Source organism: Lethenteron reissneri, chromosome 8 (assembly GCF_015708825.2).
Source record: "Lethenteron reissneri isolate LAM-NWPU_2019-01 chromosome 8, ASM1570882v1, whole genome shotgun sequence".
In the NCBI taxonomy this organism is placed as follows: domain Eukaryota; kingdom Metazoa; phylum Chordata; class Hyperoartia; order Petromyzontiformes; family Petromyzontidae; genus Lethenteron; species Lethenteron reissneri.
This window is the reverse complement of record NC_083786.1, coordinates 8,776,914-8,792,616: the sequence shown is the minus strand read 5'-3', so window position 1 is coordinate 8,792,616 and position 15,703 is coordinate 8,776,914. Positions and strand designations below refer to the sequence as shown.

Genomic DNA, 15,703 nt, shown 5'->3' with positions numbered 1-15,703 from the left:
TTCACTTTATGTACTGAGAGCTTCTCCGGGAACTGAATGTAGTTCCGGCAGAATCTTCTAGGAACTGCCTTCATCCAACAGTAGATTTTAAAAAGGACTATAAAGTAACGTATGATAATGAAATGCGTGCCAAAAAATTAAGCTTTCAAAATGTGAAAGGAAAACCCGTTTATTTAACAAAAGATTAATGTGAACAGGTGGCGTTCCACTCCGTGTTCTGCATGTCTCACGCCACCAAGGGCAACCTCATTCCAGCTCTGGTGAGCTCCCCAAATATGGACTCTGATCTCCTTCTGCAGTACTGCAGGTAAACTTGAGGCTGCACTCTTCACACGACATACTGCACGCTAGGCAAAGCACAACACATCACACGCTACATAATTTACACGACATGCCCATGCAGCACAACACACAATAGCCATGCACGCTGTATACTTCGCACACTGCACAATGTATAACACACCACGTGCAATGCTGTGCATGGCGCACCGCATACTAGACGCACATTTCCCCACATCTCCCTTACAAACAACCGTGAATCGCAGTTGCCTCAAGTAGTCGGATAAAGAGTGTGGGGTCGCGCTGAGAACCGGGCGTGCATTTGCGTTCCAGCGAGTACGGATTGGAGAGCGATGCGGCGCTGCAGCAGTACATCGAGACGCTGCTGCTGCTCCCGCTGTGCCAGTCGGGCGACCTCGTCCCGGTTGCCGCTGCTCCTCCGTTGCGTGGTGCCGACGAAGGCGGCGACGCGGCAGAGGAAGAGAGAAGGAAGGCCGAGCAGGCCCGTCGCATTGAGAAGGCCTTCGCCGTCATCCCCTGCCTCTCCAAACAGGACGACTTTGTGCTCAATCTGACGGCGAAGCTGCATAAGGCATGGAGATGAGCTGAGGTTCAGCTCTCCGGGTTTTTCGTTTCCTAGATTAAATGTGTAATCTATCTGGTGCAGGGGTCTTGCAACTAAAATAACAAGAAGAGCCATTTTTTTCAAATTCGGTAAACAACTTAATATTTAAAGAGCTGCATGTGGCTCCGGAGCTGCAGGTTGCCGACTCCTGATCTCGTACCATCCCTATAACGGATGGTTTCCACCTTTTGCGATCTTCATTGTCTCTCTTCTCCTCGATACCTCACGAAACAAGCCTACAACACCTGGTTATCCCAGGTAGCCGCCCACCTAAGGGACTAACCAGGCTCAGGGCTCCGTCGATTTTGGTCACATAGTGATTTGGTTGTCGGTGAGATGTTATTTTTTGCTGGGTTTGGTGGCCAAAACTGTAGGTCAACTAACACTGCATGTTCCCATACATTCTGTAAAAAAAATATATATTTTATAGAATGAAGTGGAAAACACTCATTTGTTGGAATGTTTTTTTTTGTGTAATATTGATAACAAGCTTGCAACCACCATTGGAACCTCATTTTCCAGTAACAAAATATGATAATTGTTTTTTTTACCCTTTTATCTGGCAACAAAACTGACACCTTTTTTACAAGGAGTCATGTTTGTATTGACCACAATACCTGCAGTCGGAATGCAAACAAATAACATAAATCTGATAATGTATGCACTGTCCTTGAAATTGATTGGTCCACACCCGAGACTGCTTTCTTTAGAGCCTAGTCTCACATGGTGTTGGACCAGATGACGCCAAAAGGCGCAGGTATTGTGGTCAATGCAAACATGACTCCTTGTAAAAAAGGTCTCAGTTTTGTTGCCAGATAAAAGGGTAAAAAAAAACAATTATCAAGCTTGCAACCATCAACTCACTGGTTTAATCACGGATGGCTGATACCCAGATTCAAAAGCAGGATCTCAGCGGTGCTAACTCCTGAGCAACCCGCCCACTTCAGCTCATTGCATCATAGTGTTTATGTAAAATATATTATTAGAAGCGTTCAAAAGGTCTCTTAAAGCTAAAACATATATCAAGGCTTATTTTTGTATTCACACACTGTTATAATACCGAATCAGAAAACTCCTCAATTGCAAAAGTTTTCCCTTCTGCTAAAAGCTTTAGTTCAGGATTCAGACTTTTTTTCCCACAATTGTATTTCACTGTAGGTTGGTAATGGCCCGAGCAGGGTCAAATTCTCGCTCGTATGTAATCTTTCATCCCGTTTTGTTCCCCCTTTTGCCTCCGACAGTTGAGTCCATATGACTACAATGGCATTGAAGTGATTCTCAAGGCCATGCAGGTCGCAGATTCCGACATAATGCACATAAACGTGGAACAGGTACGTGGGACTGATGTATGTATGTGTGCATGTATATTGAACTTCTTTCGCATCGTACGTAGCCATCCGTGTTAATCGGAGATGCAAGATGTGCTCGACATTCGCTTCCTCGCATTAATATTTGCCGATCTTAATAATCCTGTCTCTCATTTTCAAAATCAAATTCATTATTCATTGATTACCATTTGCCTGTCTTGTGCTCATTCCAATTACAAGTTCGTCCTATGGTCATCTAAGGTGGTTTAGAATTACTTGCGGAAATGAAACATGCCCCGCAAAATACCATTAATTTATAATGATTTTATTACTGGACCTCTGTCGTTAAAATAAATTCCTTGCCGTCATCATGAACAAGTACAAACACTGATTTATTATTTTAAAAAATAATATATTAACGTTACAGCCAGGTGGGTATGGTTATATTATTTATCTCTCAATAAGCGATTATGAGTTTGTTTCCAATTTGGAGGCCTATCATCCCTTGGGTTATTCTATGGCTAGGTTCTCCACAATCGAGTGTGAAATATTTTTGCTGGCTAAGGCCTGCCAACGGGGGCCCAAGAACATATCACATTTAATTCCAGACTATGACCATTCATAGCAGACTAATATAGATAGACTAGCTGTACTACCCGGCTTCGCCCGGGACTTGTATCCACCACGGCCGGCCACCTTTGTCTCCCCAGTGGCGATGTTAATACGCCACACCAGTTACTCGTTTTGAGGCTGAGTCCCTCCCTCACCACTCTCCCTCCCTCACCACTCTCCCTCCCTCACCACTCTCCCTCCCTCACCACTCTCCCTCCCTCAGCACTCTCCCTCCCTCACCACTCTCCCTCCCTCACCACTCTCCCTCCCTCACCACTCTCCCTCCCTCACCACTATCCCTCCCTCACCACTCTCCCTCCCTCAGCACTCTCCCTCCCTCACCGCTCTCCCTCCCTCACCGCTCTCCCTCCCTCACCGCTCTCCCTTCCTCACCACTCTCCCTCCCTCACCACTCTCCCTCCCTCACCACTCTCCCTCCCTCAGCACTCTCCCTCCCTCACCGCTCTCCCTCCCTCACCACTCTCCCTCCCTCACCGCTCTCCCTCCCTCACCGCTCTCCCTCCCTCACCACTCTCCCTCCCTCACCACTCTCCCTCCCTCACCACTCTCCCTCCCTCAGCACTCTCCCTCCCTCACCGCTCTCCCTCCCTCAGCGCTCTCCCTCCCTCACCGCTCTCCCTCCTTCACCGCTCTCCCTCCCTCACCACTCTCCCTCCCTCACCACTCTCTCTCCCTCACCACTCTCCCTCCCTCACCACTCTCCCTCCCTCACCACTCTCCCTCCCTCACCACTCTCCCTCCCTCAGCACTCTCCCTCCCTCACCACTCTCCCTCCCTCACCACTCTCCCTCCCTCACCACTCTCCCTCCCTCACCACTATCCCTCCCTCACCACTCTCCCTCCCTCAGCACTCTCCCTCCCTCACCGCTCTCCCTCCCTCACCGCTCTCCCTCCCTCACCGCTCTCCCTCCCTCACCGCTCTCCCTCCCTCACCACTCTCCCTCCCTCACCACTCTCCCTCCCTCACCACTCTCCCTCCCTCACCACTCTCCCTCCCTCACCACTCTCCCTCCCTCAGCACTCTCCCTCCCTCACCGCTCTCCCTCCCTCACCACTCTCCCTCCCTCACCACTCTCCCTCCCTCAGCACTCTCCCTCCCTCAGCGCTCTCCCTCCCTCAGCGCTCTTCCCTCCCTCACCGCTCTCCCTCCTTCACCGCTCTCCCTCCCTCACCACTCTCCCTCCCTCACCACTCTCCCTCCCTCACCACTCTCCCTCCCTCACCACTCTCCCTCCCTCACCACTCTCCCTCCCTCACCACTCTCCCTCCCTCACCACTCTCCCTCCCTCACCACTGACGCCCAGCCGCCTTTGTCTCCCCAGTGGCGATGTTAATAGGCCACACCAGTTACTCATTTGAGGCTGAGTCGACCTAGGGGAGGTTCAAATAATCGTCAGCGGTGGTGGCCGTGAGCGGGAATCGAACTGGGTTCGCCGGGTTGGTAGCGCAGCGTAGCGTTAACCACTACACCCACCGCTCCTCACACACCACACACGCACAGACACACACACAGACACACACACATAGACACACGCAGACACACACACAGACACACACAGACAGACACACACACACACAGACACACAGACAGCACGCTAACCACAACACTACCGCTCCCCACACACCACACACGCACACACACAGACACACACACACAGACACACACACACAGACACAGACAGCACGCTAAGCACTACACTACCGTTCCCCCTACACAACACACGCGCGCGCGTCCATAGGTACACATACACGCGCTTGCTGCAGACAGACGACTGTCAGGGTGCGTAGGGCAGTAAACGACTGAAAATATAAAGCGGCAATGCTGCGCGAGGAACGCCTTAGACCTGCAACACATTTGTGTAATGCAAGCGTAAACACACACATACATACACACATACACACACATACACACATACATACACACAGACATACACATACACACAAACACACACATACAAACACACAAACACATACACAATACACACACACATACATGCATACACACAGACAGACACATAAGACACATACATACACACACATACATACACAGAAACACATAAACACACATACATAGACACACACATACATACACACAAACACATCCACACACGTACATACACACATACATACAGACACGCAGACATACACATAAACACATACAAAAAAACGCACATACATACACACACATGCATACACACAAAACATACAGACACATACATACACACATACATACAGACACGCAGACATATACATAAACACATACAAAAAAACGCACATACATACACACACATACATACACACAAAACATACAGACACATACATACATACATACAGACACACAGACATACACATAAACACATACACACATAGTCATGATCCGGCTTTGCCCGGGACTTGGATTCACCACGCCCGGCCGCCTTTGTCTCCCCAGTGGCGATGTTAATACGCCACACCAGTTACTCGTTTTGAGGCTGAGTCCCTCCCTCGCCACTCTCCCTCCCTCGCCACTCTGCCTCCCTCGCCACTCTGTAGAGGACGAGAAATTTGTATGAATTTACCTCAGAGTGGCGTGTTGGGTGTCGAGGCCTAGCACCGTGCAGAGCCTCCCGCCTTGCCTGATTTTCCCACCCGGCGAACGCTGGGTACGGGTGCCGGTCCCCCCCCCCCCCCGCGCTATTAAAAATGGCGTCCACCCCGCGGCGAAAAGTTGCTACTCGTTGCCAGGGGCAACCGCCGTCCAATGAAAGCGGCGAAGGCGTTGCTAGCCGTTGCCAGGGGCAACCGCCGTCCAATGAAAGTGCGTATGGTCCGAAATCCACACACACATACACAGACAGACAGACATGCACGATTTTATATACATAGATTGTTGCCTGTAGATGGACGGTGGCATTATGCAATGCAATTCCTCAAAAAGCCCATCTCATGACTCCAGCAATGACAATCTTGTTGCATCTCTCACCCTCGCCTCTTCTCCACCAAATCCTGGCACCACCACCGTTCCTGGCAAAATGCAGGCCCTGGAGCTGCTGAGGCACCTAAACTCCTACCGCCGGATCTCACCTCCCGGGAAACTCGAGGAGCAGGGCTGGACCCTGCAGATAGCACCGCTCGCCGCCACACGCCTGCCCTTCCACCTGCTGCCCTTCAACCCGCAGCACTTCTGGACGGTTATCAGTAAGGATGTTTGCCATCAAGGCTTCTCAGAATTCTGGGAGGCTGCCCGGTTGGTGTTGGACTTGTATTCATGGATTATTGTGCTGGTGGGATCTTCATGAAAAATACCGTGCTGGTGGCTCAGAGGTCACTCAGGTAGCTGGGGGTCGCTCAGAGGTCAGACTACAAAGCTGGCACCCCAGAGATCCTGTGTTTGCATCTGGGTTTTAGCCACCACTGATAAAAAATAAAACTGGGTCCTCAGGTGTAATGAGTGGTCTCGGTCGGATCACCAAGGACTGCACGAAAAACCCATCCACGTGAAATTAGGAACCGGCACTTAATTTGGCTACCTTTCAGCTCCTGAGAATTTAAAATATTGGTTTCACCGTCATGCAATAGACATTAATCTCAGTGGCTTGGTGGGAATGCGCTGCCCTCTACTGTGTAGAACAAGTCACTTGATTGGATCTCAGAGTTGGCTTCATGATATCTGCTTCCGACAGCTGTTCTCTAACACAAAGGGTCACATCGCTCTGATAGATTTGAAAGGTTCCTTTGTTTCATGACATTACACTGATGGCACAATAAAGATAAAATTGAGGGAAAGACATATAAATGCTGCACGAATACATTTATTGGGAAATCCTAGTAAGTTCTAGACAACACAGATATGTATAATAAGCACACAACCTCTGCAAATGCAAATACTGTCATTTCCTGAAGAAGTGCATTATGGTCCTTTTGTCTTAGGTCGCAAAATGTGAGCAAATGTGATTGATAGTAACAGTGATATAGTGCTTTATAAGTGGTCACAGATGAAACCTTATTAGGACTCATCAGCACAGTGTACTCACCAGTGCTCACTGCAACAAAGTCTGCCTGAAAACGATATACACTATGTAGGCCCCACTTTCATTAGCTTGGCTAATGCCATAAGCTGTATAAAACCTAAATTTGGTTTCACATGGAGAAATGCACTTCTCCTCTGTTCATTAAATATTCACAATGGACTTCGTGCCTGTTCATTATGCATTGGTTATTCTTCATTGCAAACGTAACGCCACAACATTGGCCATCGTGCTGCGACTGTCAAATAATGGTAATATTTCTGCCAAGATTTATGGGGCGCTGTAAGCGGGGGGTGGAAAAAGAGCGACACCGTGTTTTGATTTACAATTGCAGCTCCAGAGCTGAGCGAGGACACACTCCCCACCCTCGTGCTCATTGCCAAGCTCCTGAAGGTCAGTTCATTCTCTGTCATCACAACACGGGAGCCATGCATCGCTTCCAACAGAGACCATGCTGTGCGCTCGTTACACTTGTGCTGTGAACCTACCGTTTGATTACATTAGCCCAGAGTTCAGCAACCTTGTGGCTCCAGAGCCGCATGCGACTCTATAAGAACTGCTTCGTGACGGTATTTATTAAGGACCGTCTCGTATTCGCATGTATTGTGGCTCTTGATTTTTTTTTTACCAAATTCATAAAGAATGGATCTCCTTTGTTATTTTGGTTGCCGACCCTTGCATTAGCCCAACAATTATCTGAAAAGCCGTTATCCCCGTTATTGTGGTACATGTAGCTCATTGGCAGAGCAAGACGCTCGCAATTGAAGGGATGAGAGTTCAAATCCTGGTTTGAAGGTTTTCAGTCCACCATCTCCCTGGGGTCTATCAAATGAGTCCCATGCAGGGAAGGTCAACAGTGGTTGTCTTATGGAAAGGCTGGCACCCACCATGGGAAACTGGATTTGTATCCACTGACTCGGGATTGTAAACAGGAGTTGATCACCACTTTAGTGCTCATTTGGGTAGGAGATAACTTAGACTTTTATGTATATTGTATATAGTTGTGAACATTTATGTTTTAGGACACATGAGCTTACAAACTGTATCCTACTGGAATTTTCGAGAACTGCTTGCTTTGCAATGCGCATGTAATGCTAAATACAAAAAAAAATCTGTTCTGACATCCACGATCCATACTTTGAAACATACATGTAAAATATAATTAATTACGGCTATTCATGCAAATAATTGTGCAGCTGTTCTTGTGAGTTTAGTGGAACGAATGAGACGGAACAAGGCAGACATCTCAAGGCAGAATACAAACTAGATAACTGAAATTATTCTTGAATTAAATCATGGGGCCCACACATTGTCACAATCGATTTTCTGGGTTTGGGATCAATCGTTGCATGTCTCATTTGCAAACACTGCCCTGTGACTGGAATTTACGTAACAAACCAACGTTGTGGGTAATTTGACGCTCTTAACAGCAGGACTGCTGCTCTGAACTTTCCCCTTTGTGTGTATTCTTCAGTTGTAAAGTCAGTGTTACAACGGTGGTAAAGCATCCGCAACCTCTTACTACACACCGGCTGCCAACAGAGACCCTGACATTTTTACATTGGACATTGAAAAACTAAATCTGACATGGATTCTACCACTAGATAGTTTTTTTTGTGGTTGTGCTGTCTCGCTCTCTGATCAATTTTTTGTGTTGCACCGTGTGCTGTTCGGCATGTTCAACTTTTTACTGCACGTGCTGTGAGCTTCGGCAATTATTTTTTCAGATTTACACACAGCGCAACCCGCAAACGAGTTCGAGTTGGCAAGGATTTTGTTTCTGATGCCAAGCGGTCACTGATGCGCGACAGGCTCACCGATTGATCTTCAAGTTTTTTTTTACGTGCGTGATGCCCCGTGAACCAGATGCCGCTGGACAAACTCTACCTGTCCGCCATCAAACACGTCTTCGAGAAGTCCCTCAAACCCAAGATCCTGCACCGTTCGTTGGAGAGGACGAAAGCCACCGCTGCCGCCACAGCCGGGGCACAAGCCACTAGGGTGGCACCCTATAGAACTTCTGCTTCTTCCTCCTCCTCCTGCCTAACGATCGACAAGGAGGCGATGGATACCGTGCAGAAGCTGTACTCCTATGTGCTCGCGATCCAGAACCCTGAGTGGGCTAACGCCATTGCCTCGTGCATCGCCCATGAGCTACCATCAGGTGCATTTCCTCCTGTGCCCCTGCCTTTTGCTCTGCCCTATAAGTGTAACTGCCCGTCATAGGAAGAAAAAATACTAAAGTAAGGTCTGTGACTAGTTGGCTGCCTTGCAGATGGCAATAAGGAAGTCTTTTATAATTTAATATACAGCCATTTTTTACAATCCACAGCTGGATGAAGGCTTCCCCATGCTGAGATATTCATAGGGATTATTGTACCATACTTCACCAATGCTTGTCAGATGGTGAGGGTGTTGGGGGGGCCCAGGAACGGTTCAGATATCACTCACCACTAATGTTAGCTGTGGCTGGGGAAAATGAACGTTGCTTCATTGTGCAGTGTACTAGCCACTGTGCCACTGCTCCGCCAAACAAACGGAACACTGGATAAAATGAAAGGAATAAAATAATATCAGGCAATGTGATTTTTTTATGCAATTAAAAATGTCAGTATAAATGCTAAACACATTTTAAAAATGAGTTATAGTTCTACTATAAGATGACCCGGAAGATTGCATGTGGGGTGTATGTTTTCTTGTGTTATCACACCCATCAATTATTTAATATTTATTAAAATTACAAGGCGATGTCATGTTAATGTTTTTTTTCGACTAACAGATCATATAAACACTGGACAAATGAGACATGGCAAACGAGAAGCAGTAATGCCTTGTTAGTGCTGAAATGATTAATTGGCTAAATAGATTCCGAATAAATTAACGTGATTAATCACTCGTTACATGTTTTTATTTAATTACGAATCTGCTTGCGGCCTCATTGTGGGAGACTCGCCGCAGAGCGAGGCGCCTGCGCGTGACGCGGCGATGACGCGTGATGATGGTGACATCCTCTTTGGTTTTTTTCGGTAAAGTCACGTAGATAAAAAATAAAATAAAGTAAATAAAAAATGAAAAAAACTAAATTAAATCACGGCGTTTCGGGCGCAACACAAGCGTTCGTCTTCAGGTGGGGACAATACACAGTGAAAGAACAATCGCTTAAGTATGCCTAAGAGATAGCTGTGACGAGGAATTACATAGCTGCGGGGGTGTGGGGGCGGGGTGTGGGCTGGGAGGTGGGCATGGAGTTCAAACTAAAGCTTTGTGATGCAGGGGGTGGATGGAGGAAGTTAAGCTGGTTCATAGGAAAGCTATAAAAAACTAAATGAAATCACCAATACACTACACTACTATACTCTACACTGGTGACATCGTCAGTCGTCCCACTACGTCGATCTCGTGCTCGTGCCGTTACTTACTTGTGAAAAAAGTTTCTTGGGCATAATCAGTTGGCTTTAATCAATGAATTACTATATCCCTAGCTACACATTTGGGGAACAATTGATGAGCACAATCCATACATGTATTTTAGAAAGTAACACAAAAAATGAGCTGCAATGTATTTTGCATTTATTGCAGCGGGATGTGCAGTCCTCATTAAATCTTTATATGATCCGCACTCTGGTAAAAAAAAAATTTGCTAACAAAGGATAAGTTGTCATGGTGGAATTCAGGGTCATTTTAAAGCCACGGCTTGAAAACCACAATTTTACAGTGCATTGGTGTAATGGGAGACTTAGAAATAAAACGTTAAGTGTGAGTCTGCGCATTGGACATTCTGTGCGGAAACCCTTTGTGCACTACAGCCCTTCTGCTAATCCACTGTTTGTCGACGGCCTCCCTACGCCTTGTTAGTTGTTTTTTACCATACTTTACCACACTGAGCAGTGCAGGCTATGGCGGTGGGGGCCCAAAGACTGGTTCGGATATATCACTCGCCACTGATGTTAGCCGTGGCCGGAAAACGAACTTAGATGATCGGGTTTAGAGTGGAGCACACCAATCGTTGTAACACCGTTCCAGTCAAATCTCTTTTAAACCCCTTCTAATTAAACCCTTGAGAGCGTCACCAATATGGAGGGTGGAATCGTGAAGGGGATGAAATGAATAAACCGTGGATGCTTGTGGTTGGTTTCTACAGGTCCGGAGAAGGTTCACGTTCTCAACCTGTGCATTATACTGGCCCAGCGCTGGCTGAGCAGCATACCAAAGGTGAGCTCCCTGAAATTTGTCTCACTCCTAGGGACCCACCCAGTCCAGGTAAAATGTACAGCCATTCATCAGTCCACTGCTGGATGAAGGTCTCGGCCAGCTGAATCAGTCACGGAGGTGGTTTGACCGTACTGCACCATGCTCGTCGGGTGTGGGTATGTGAAGATGGGGGAACCAGAACTGGTTTAGATATCACTCACCATTGATATTAGCCATGGCTGGGATTCGATGTTATGTAGCCAGGTTCAAACAACCAATCATCGCAAGATTTATAAAGCAATATTCAGGGCTTTTGAAACTTTCAAAGCAACCCTGGTACATATTAAAATGCTAGGCTGCTGCAAAATGGGAACAACTGGTCTGAATCTAGATTTGAAGCTTTCGTAACTGCAAAGATCTATACTCTTTGGTTCTTTCGGTAAAGTCACGTAGGTATAAAATACAATTAATTAAATCACGACGTTTCGATCGCAACACAAGCAATCATCATCAGGTGGGAAAACCACAGCAAGAAAAAACTGGTCTGAGACCTACACAGAAGTACAAGGTCATGCAATTCACATTTAAAGTGCGTTGGATGAAAGTCTGCTGTAAGCACGTTCCTTTGGAGTGGGCAGGTAGGAACTTGGTTGGGCAGCGCATTCGCTCGATCCGTGTTGGATACCGTAGTCGTGTTGGAGGTTGTAGTATGCACGACAGACAGATAATCCCTGGTGGGCAGTGTGGAACCTGTTGTTCCTACCTGTATAATACTTTTATGTTATATAGCGTAATTCATGCGAACAGCATCCCACAATGCTGTAATAGTTGGTCACAATGTTTTAGAGTGTGCCGCTTTAAAAAAATGTCTGACTTGATATAAGGCCATTTTAAAACCAAATCCTGATCCTCTGACCAGTTGCAGTGTGTTGTGTAATAGGAGACCCGGTTTGGAAGTGAACTATTGTTGTAAAAATCCTCTTGCTTTTCATCATAATGTAGTGTAGCCCATCATCAATCACAACCACTACATTCTTTAGAATCATTGGTCAACTGTTCATAGCTTCGTGCATCATTGCTGTCCCCTCCCCAATCACCTGTCAATATTATTATCACCTCCAACATGTTCTTGAGTATAACTGGTAAACCGATCATGACATGGCAATTCATTCGTAACCTCCCTGAAGACTTCGTTTTTTTAATCAATCATGTTTTTTAGAATAGGTGATCAATTGATCATGACTTAGTAAATCATTGCTACATTCCTCTCCAGGCACTCGTTAATGCAATCGCCATCATCATCATCATGATAAGGAGCATTAATACATTTACTCAACTGTGTTCGCAGGGCGAGGAGGGCAAAAATGACACGGCAAATGCATGCAGGCTGCTGGAAAAGATGACCGTGCAATATCGGCGCTCGGCCACGGAGAACTGCCTGAATAACCACGGCTTGTCTTCACTCGACACCCTATCCATGCTCTCCACGCCCGCCAAGCTCATCGTCTGCCTCTATGACCACGCCAGCATCCTTGAGCGTGCCGCCAACCCCATGCTCGGCGATTACCCTGGTGCGTTTTGACTTGTCGTCCCGTGTCTCTTTTTGGATTGCAATTTAATTGGAGTGCCTGTTAGTCCGCAGCAACAATGCGCTTCTTAGAAAAGACGTGTTGAATTTAAAAAGCAACGATGCACTCGCTCTCGCAGATATACACGCGGCGGTGAACGAGATCGGAGAGGTGAACAAGACGGACGTACGGAAAATTCGCGTGATGCTGCTGCAGCAGTGGCTGAACCCGCCCAGTGATTCATCTGAACAGTGGGTAAGTGGCATGTGCATTGGCATTGCAGTTATATTCCAATTACGCCTTTTGGTATCATATGGTCATGGAATTAAGAACTTCCTCTTCAGGACTATTATCGAGATCGGGCCGTGGAAGATGACATCCCAGAACACCTTCTGATGCCACTTAAATGTCCTTTTTTCCACACGGAGTAGTGCACTTTCTCATGACTTGCATAGAGTGTTAATTGCATGTCGACAAAACTAAATAGCAGTTTTAAATTCTCAGAGCCAAAATGATCCAGATTGAATGTGATTGTTTTCCTGTATATTCGTTGGTGACTGGGGTGAGACCCGGTTTTTAAACTCAGGTTTCAGATTTGAACACAGACTCCGTGGTGCCATCTCAGCACTTTGATACAGTGTTAGTGCCCCCTGACCCACCCAGCTACCTCTTGGCAGACACTCTAGAAGGTTTCTGCTTCAGCAATCTCTTTTGTCACTGTTCTTTTCAGCTGTGCAGATGAATAATTGGTTTGCCCGGTGCCTTTGCTGAATATGCCCTCATATCCCGTGATAAATTCACTTCTAGATGAAGTCTCCAAAGCACATCGCCTTATTCTTTGGGTCTTTCGGTAAAGTCACGTAGATGGCTTCACAAGTATGTGGACCAGAGTTAACTTGGAGAGATGTTCATAGGTAGTTACGTGATATCTGCTGTGTGCTGTTCTCTAACTCGGAGGGTTAGCACTGCTCTGGAAGAGATCTGCATGGATTATTTTTCTCGTGACAGGACTGATAGCACAATCGAGATAAAATACAAAACTTCTATTTTTCAGTGAACAAAAGACTTTGATGAGTCCCCGCAGAAGCTGGTTCTCACTTCATTAGAATGTGTTCGACACACGTGCACACTTGCCTGCATGCGTACACAGCAGCGCAACAACGTACGCACAACGATAAACATGCAGCACAAAAGGCTATTGTGTGCCATGCAAGCTGCAGCGACGATCAATTTTTAATCTTGCCACCGCACTGTAGAAGCCGATGGGTGACAGTGACCAACGTGTTTGAATACGCAACCAGTGTCACGTAAATCTGACTTTGTGAGAAGCACAGATTTGACGTTATTGGAAATTCTGTTTCTCGGAGTAATAATAAACGCCAGCTCTGTGGATCCTTGTTTAATGCGCGCAGTGGCAACTTTATAACAATGATGCACATTTGTCAGCAGTTTGTGATGAATCAGCAACATTCGACTTCATCCGCACGATCCAACATGCAGATGAAGGAGTTGCAATTACGGTAAAGCCATATTGCCAAATTTCAGCGATTTGACGTGCAAATAAAGCATAAGGTTGCATATTAATAAAGATGCTGTGACAGCTTTCTCAAGAGGAAATCATCATGGGCCTGTCATAGCCCAGCACCTAATTTAAAAAATACTCCACATGAATTGCAAAGTGCATGAAGAGAATATTTGTTTTACTCCCCTTTGAAATACTTCTTCAACTGTCCCGCGTAACGCTGTCTGCGTTAATAGAGCCGTTTGAATTTCAGATTGAGACCTCGGCGTGTGTGTGTGTAGGGAGCAGTGGTGTTGCTGTTAGCGTACTGCGCTACGAACCCAGCTACCTGAGTTTGATTCCCACTCATGGCCAACACCAATGACGATTATCTGAACCATGGGCCTCCCCTAGGTCTACTCAGCCTAAAATAAGTACCTGGTGCCATGTGCAAACATCGCCACTGGGGAGACAAAGGGCGTGGTGTTGGCCACCCACAATGTTGTGTGCCGTTTCGGCCATCGTAGGTGCTCGCTAAAAGCACTTGCCACAATAGTCTGTTAAGCCTATATGGGGGATCTTTGTCTTTGTGTGCACATGTTCCACGTGACGCAGACAGCGTTAAATCACGTGGGACGTGTTTAAAAATTGGGCTTGTGCAGCGTGGAATGAGTTCATTTGTAATGAATGGGAGGAGTACATTGGTAAGCGCGGAAAGACGTAACGCGATGGGTCGCGAGGACTGGAGTTTGGGAAACCATGTCTTAAGAGAACGTGGCAGGAAAGCGTTGTAGATGTAATTGGACAACGGAGGTTACAATGGGGTGGGGTGGTGCATGTGAGGCAGGCATTGAGGTGGCACCCAGAGGTCAATGACCAAGGGGAAGACGTAAAAACCCAGATGGTGGAATATTTTGCGGGTTCGATCCCGACCCCGACGCCTGCGTGTTTGGAGTTTGCGTGTCTCTCTCTCCCCGTGGTCGCGTGGATTTTTCTTCAGGTCCTCCGGTTTTTCCCTCCACGTTTAGAATCAACGTGCTTTTAGAGTATTTGGCTGCTATACATTTCCACGTGATAAGCCACTTTAGTTGAGCTATCATTTGTGGCCATGTAGCTTCTGAAAAAGAGCTGCATAGCTCAGTGGGGCTTACCTGGTAAAAAAAAACAAGGCTCAGACCAGTAGTTCAGAGGTTGACTGCAATTGCTACGGTGTCTCGCAAAAAGAAGGCGAAGTGTGGTGGCATCAACAGCATTTGCCTTAAATTACTAAATTAAACCTTGCTTTGAATCGCAGTTACCAACGATCTTATTGAAAGATAAAATTAACCTTGATCCATAGGCCAGTTACTTTAAGGACATGGGTTTCTATTTGCACAGGGACTGGACGGTGGGGTGCAACCATGTGATCTTCATACAGACAGCAGCCTGGCAAAGTGAGTACCTGCATAAAAATAAAAAAGAATCGTGCAATGTTAAAAAAAATATCAAACATTTCAACTAGTTTGCCAAGATGCTTGCATGCGTGCTGTACACACACACACACACAGCCTCTCCACGCCTTGTGGGTCCGGGTGAGTATTTGGTCATACACC

General features: G+C 46.7%; 1 protein-coding gene across 1 annotated transcript in view; it reads left to right on the top strand.

Moving 5' to 3' along the window:
- Nucleotides 1-15,703, top strand: part of KNTC1 (kinetochore associated 1) — a 72,372-nt gene that overhangs the window by 37,573 nt on the left and 19,096 nt on the right. Inside the window, exons 44-53 of the mRNA XM_061580800.1 lie at nucleotides 198-307; nucleotides 613-871; nucleotides 2,146-2,235; nucleotides 5,862-6,021; nucleotides 7,186-7,244; nucleotides 8,718-9,015; nucleotides 10,993-11,063; nucleotides 12,391-12,613; nucleotides 12,750-12,865; nucleotides 15,489-15,544. Coding sequence (XP_061436784.1) covers nucleotides 198-307; nucleotides 613-871; nucleotides 2,146-2,235; nucleotides 5,862-6,021; nucleotides 7,186-7,244; nucleotides 8,718-9,015; nucleotides 10,993-11,063; nucleotides 12,391-12,613; nucleotides 12,750-12,865; nucleotides 15,489-15,544 — 1,442 coding nt within the window. The remainder of the gene's footprint in view (nucleotides 1-197; nucleotides 308-612; nucleotides 872-2,145; nucleotides 2,236-5,861; nucleotides 6,022-7,185; nucleotides 7,245-8,717; nucleotides 9,016-10,992; nucleotides 11,064-12,390; nucleotides 12,614-12,749; nucleotides 12,866-15,488; nucleotides 15,545-15,703) is intronic.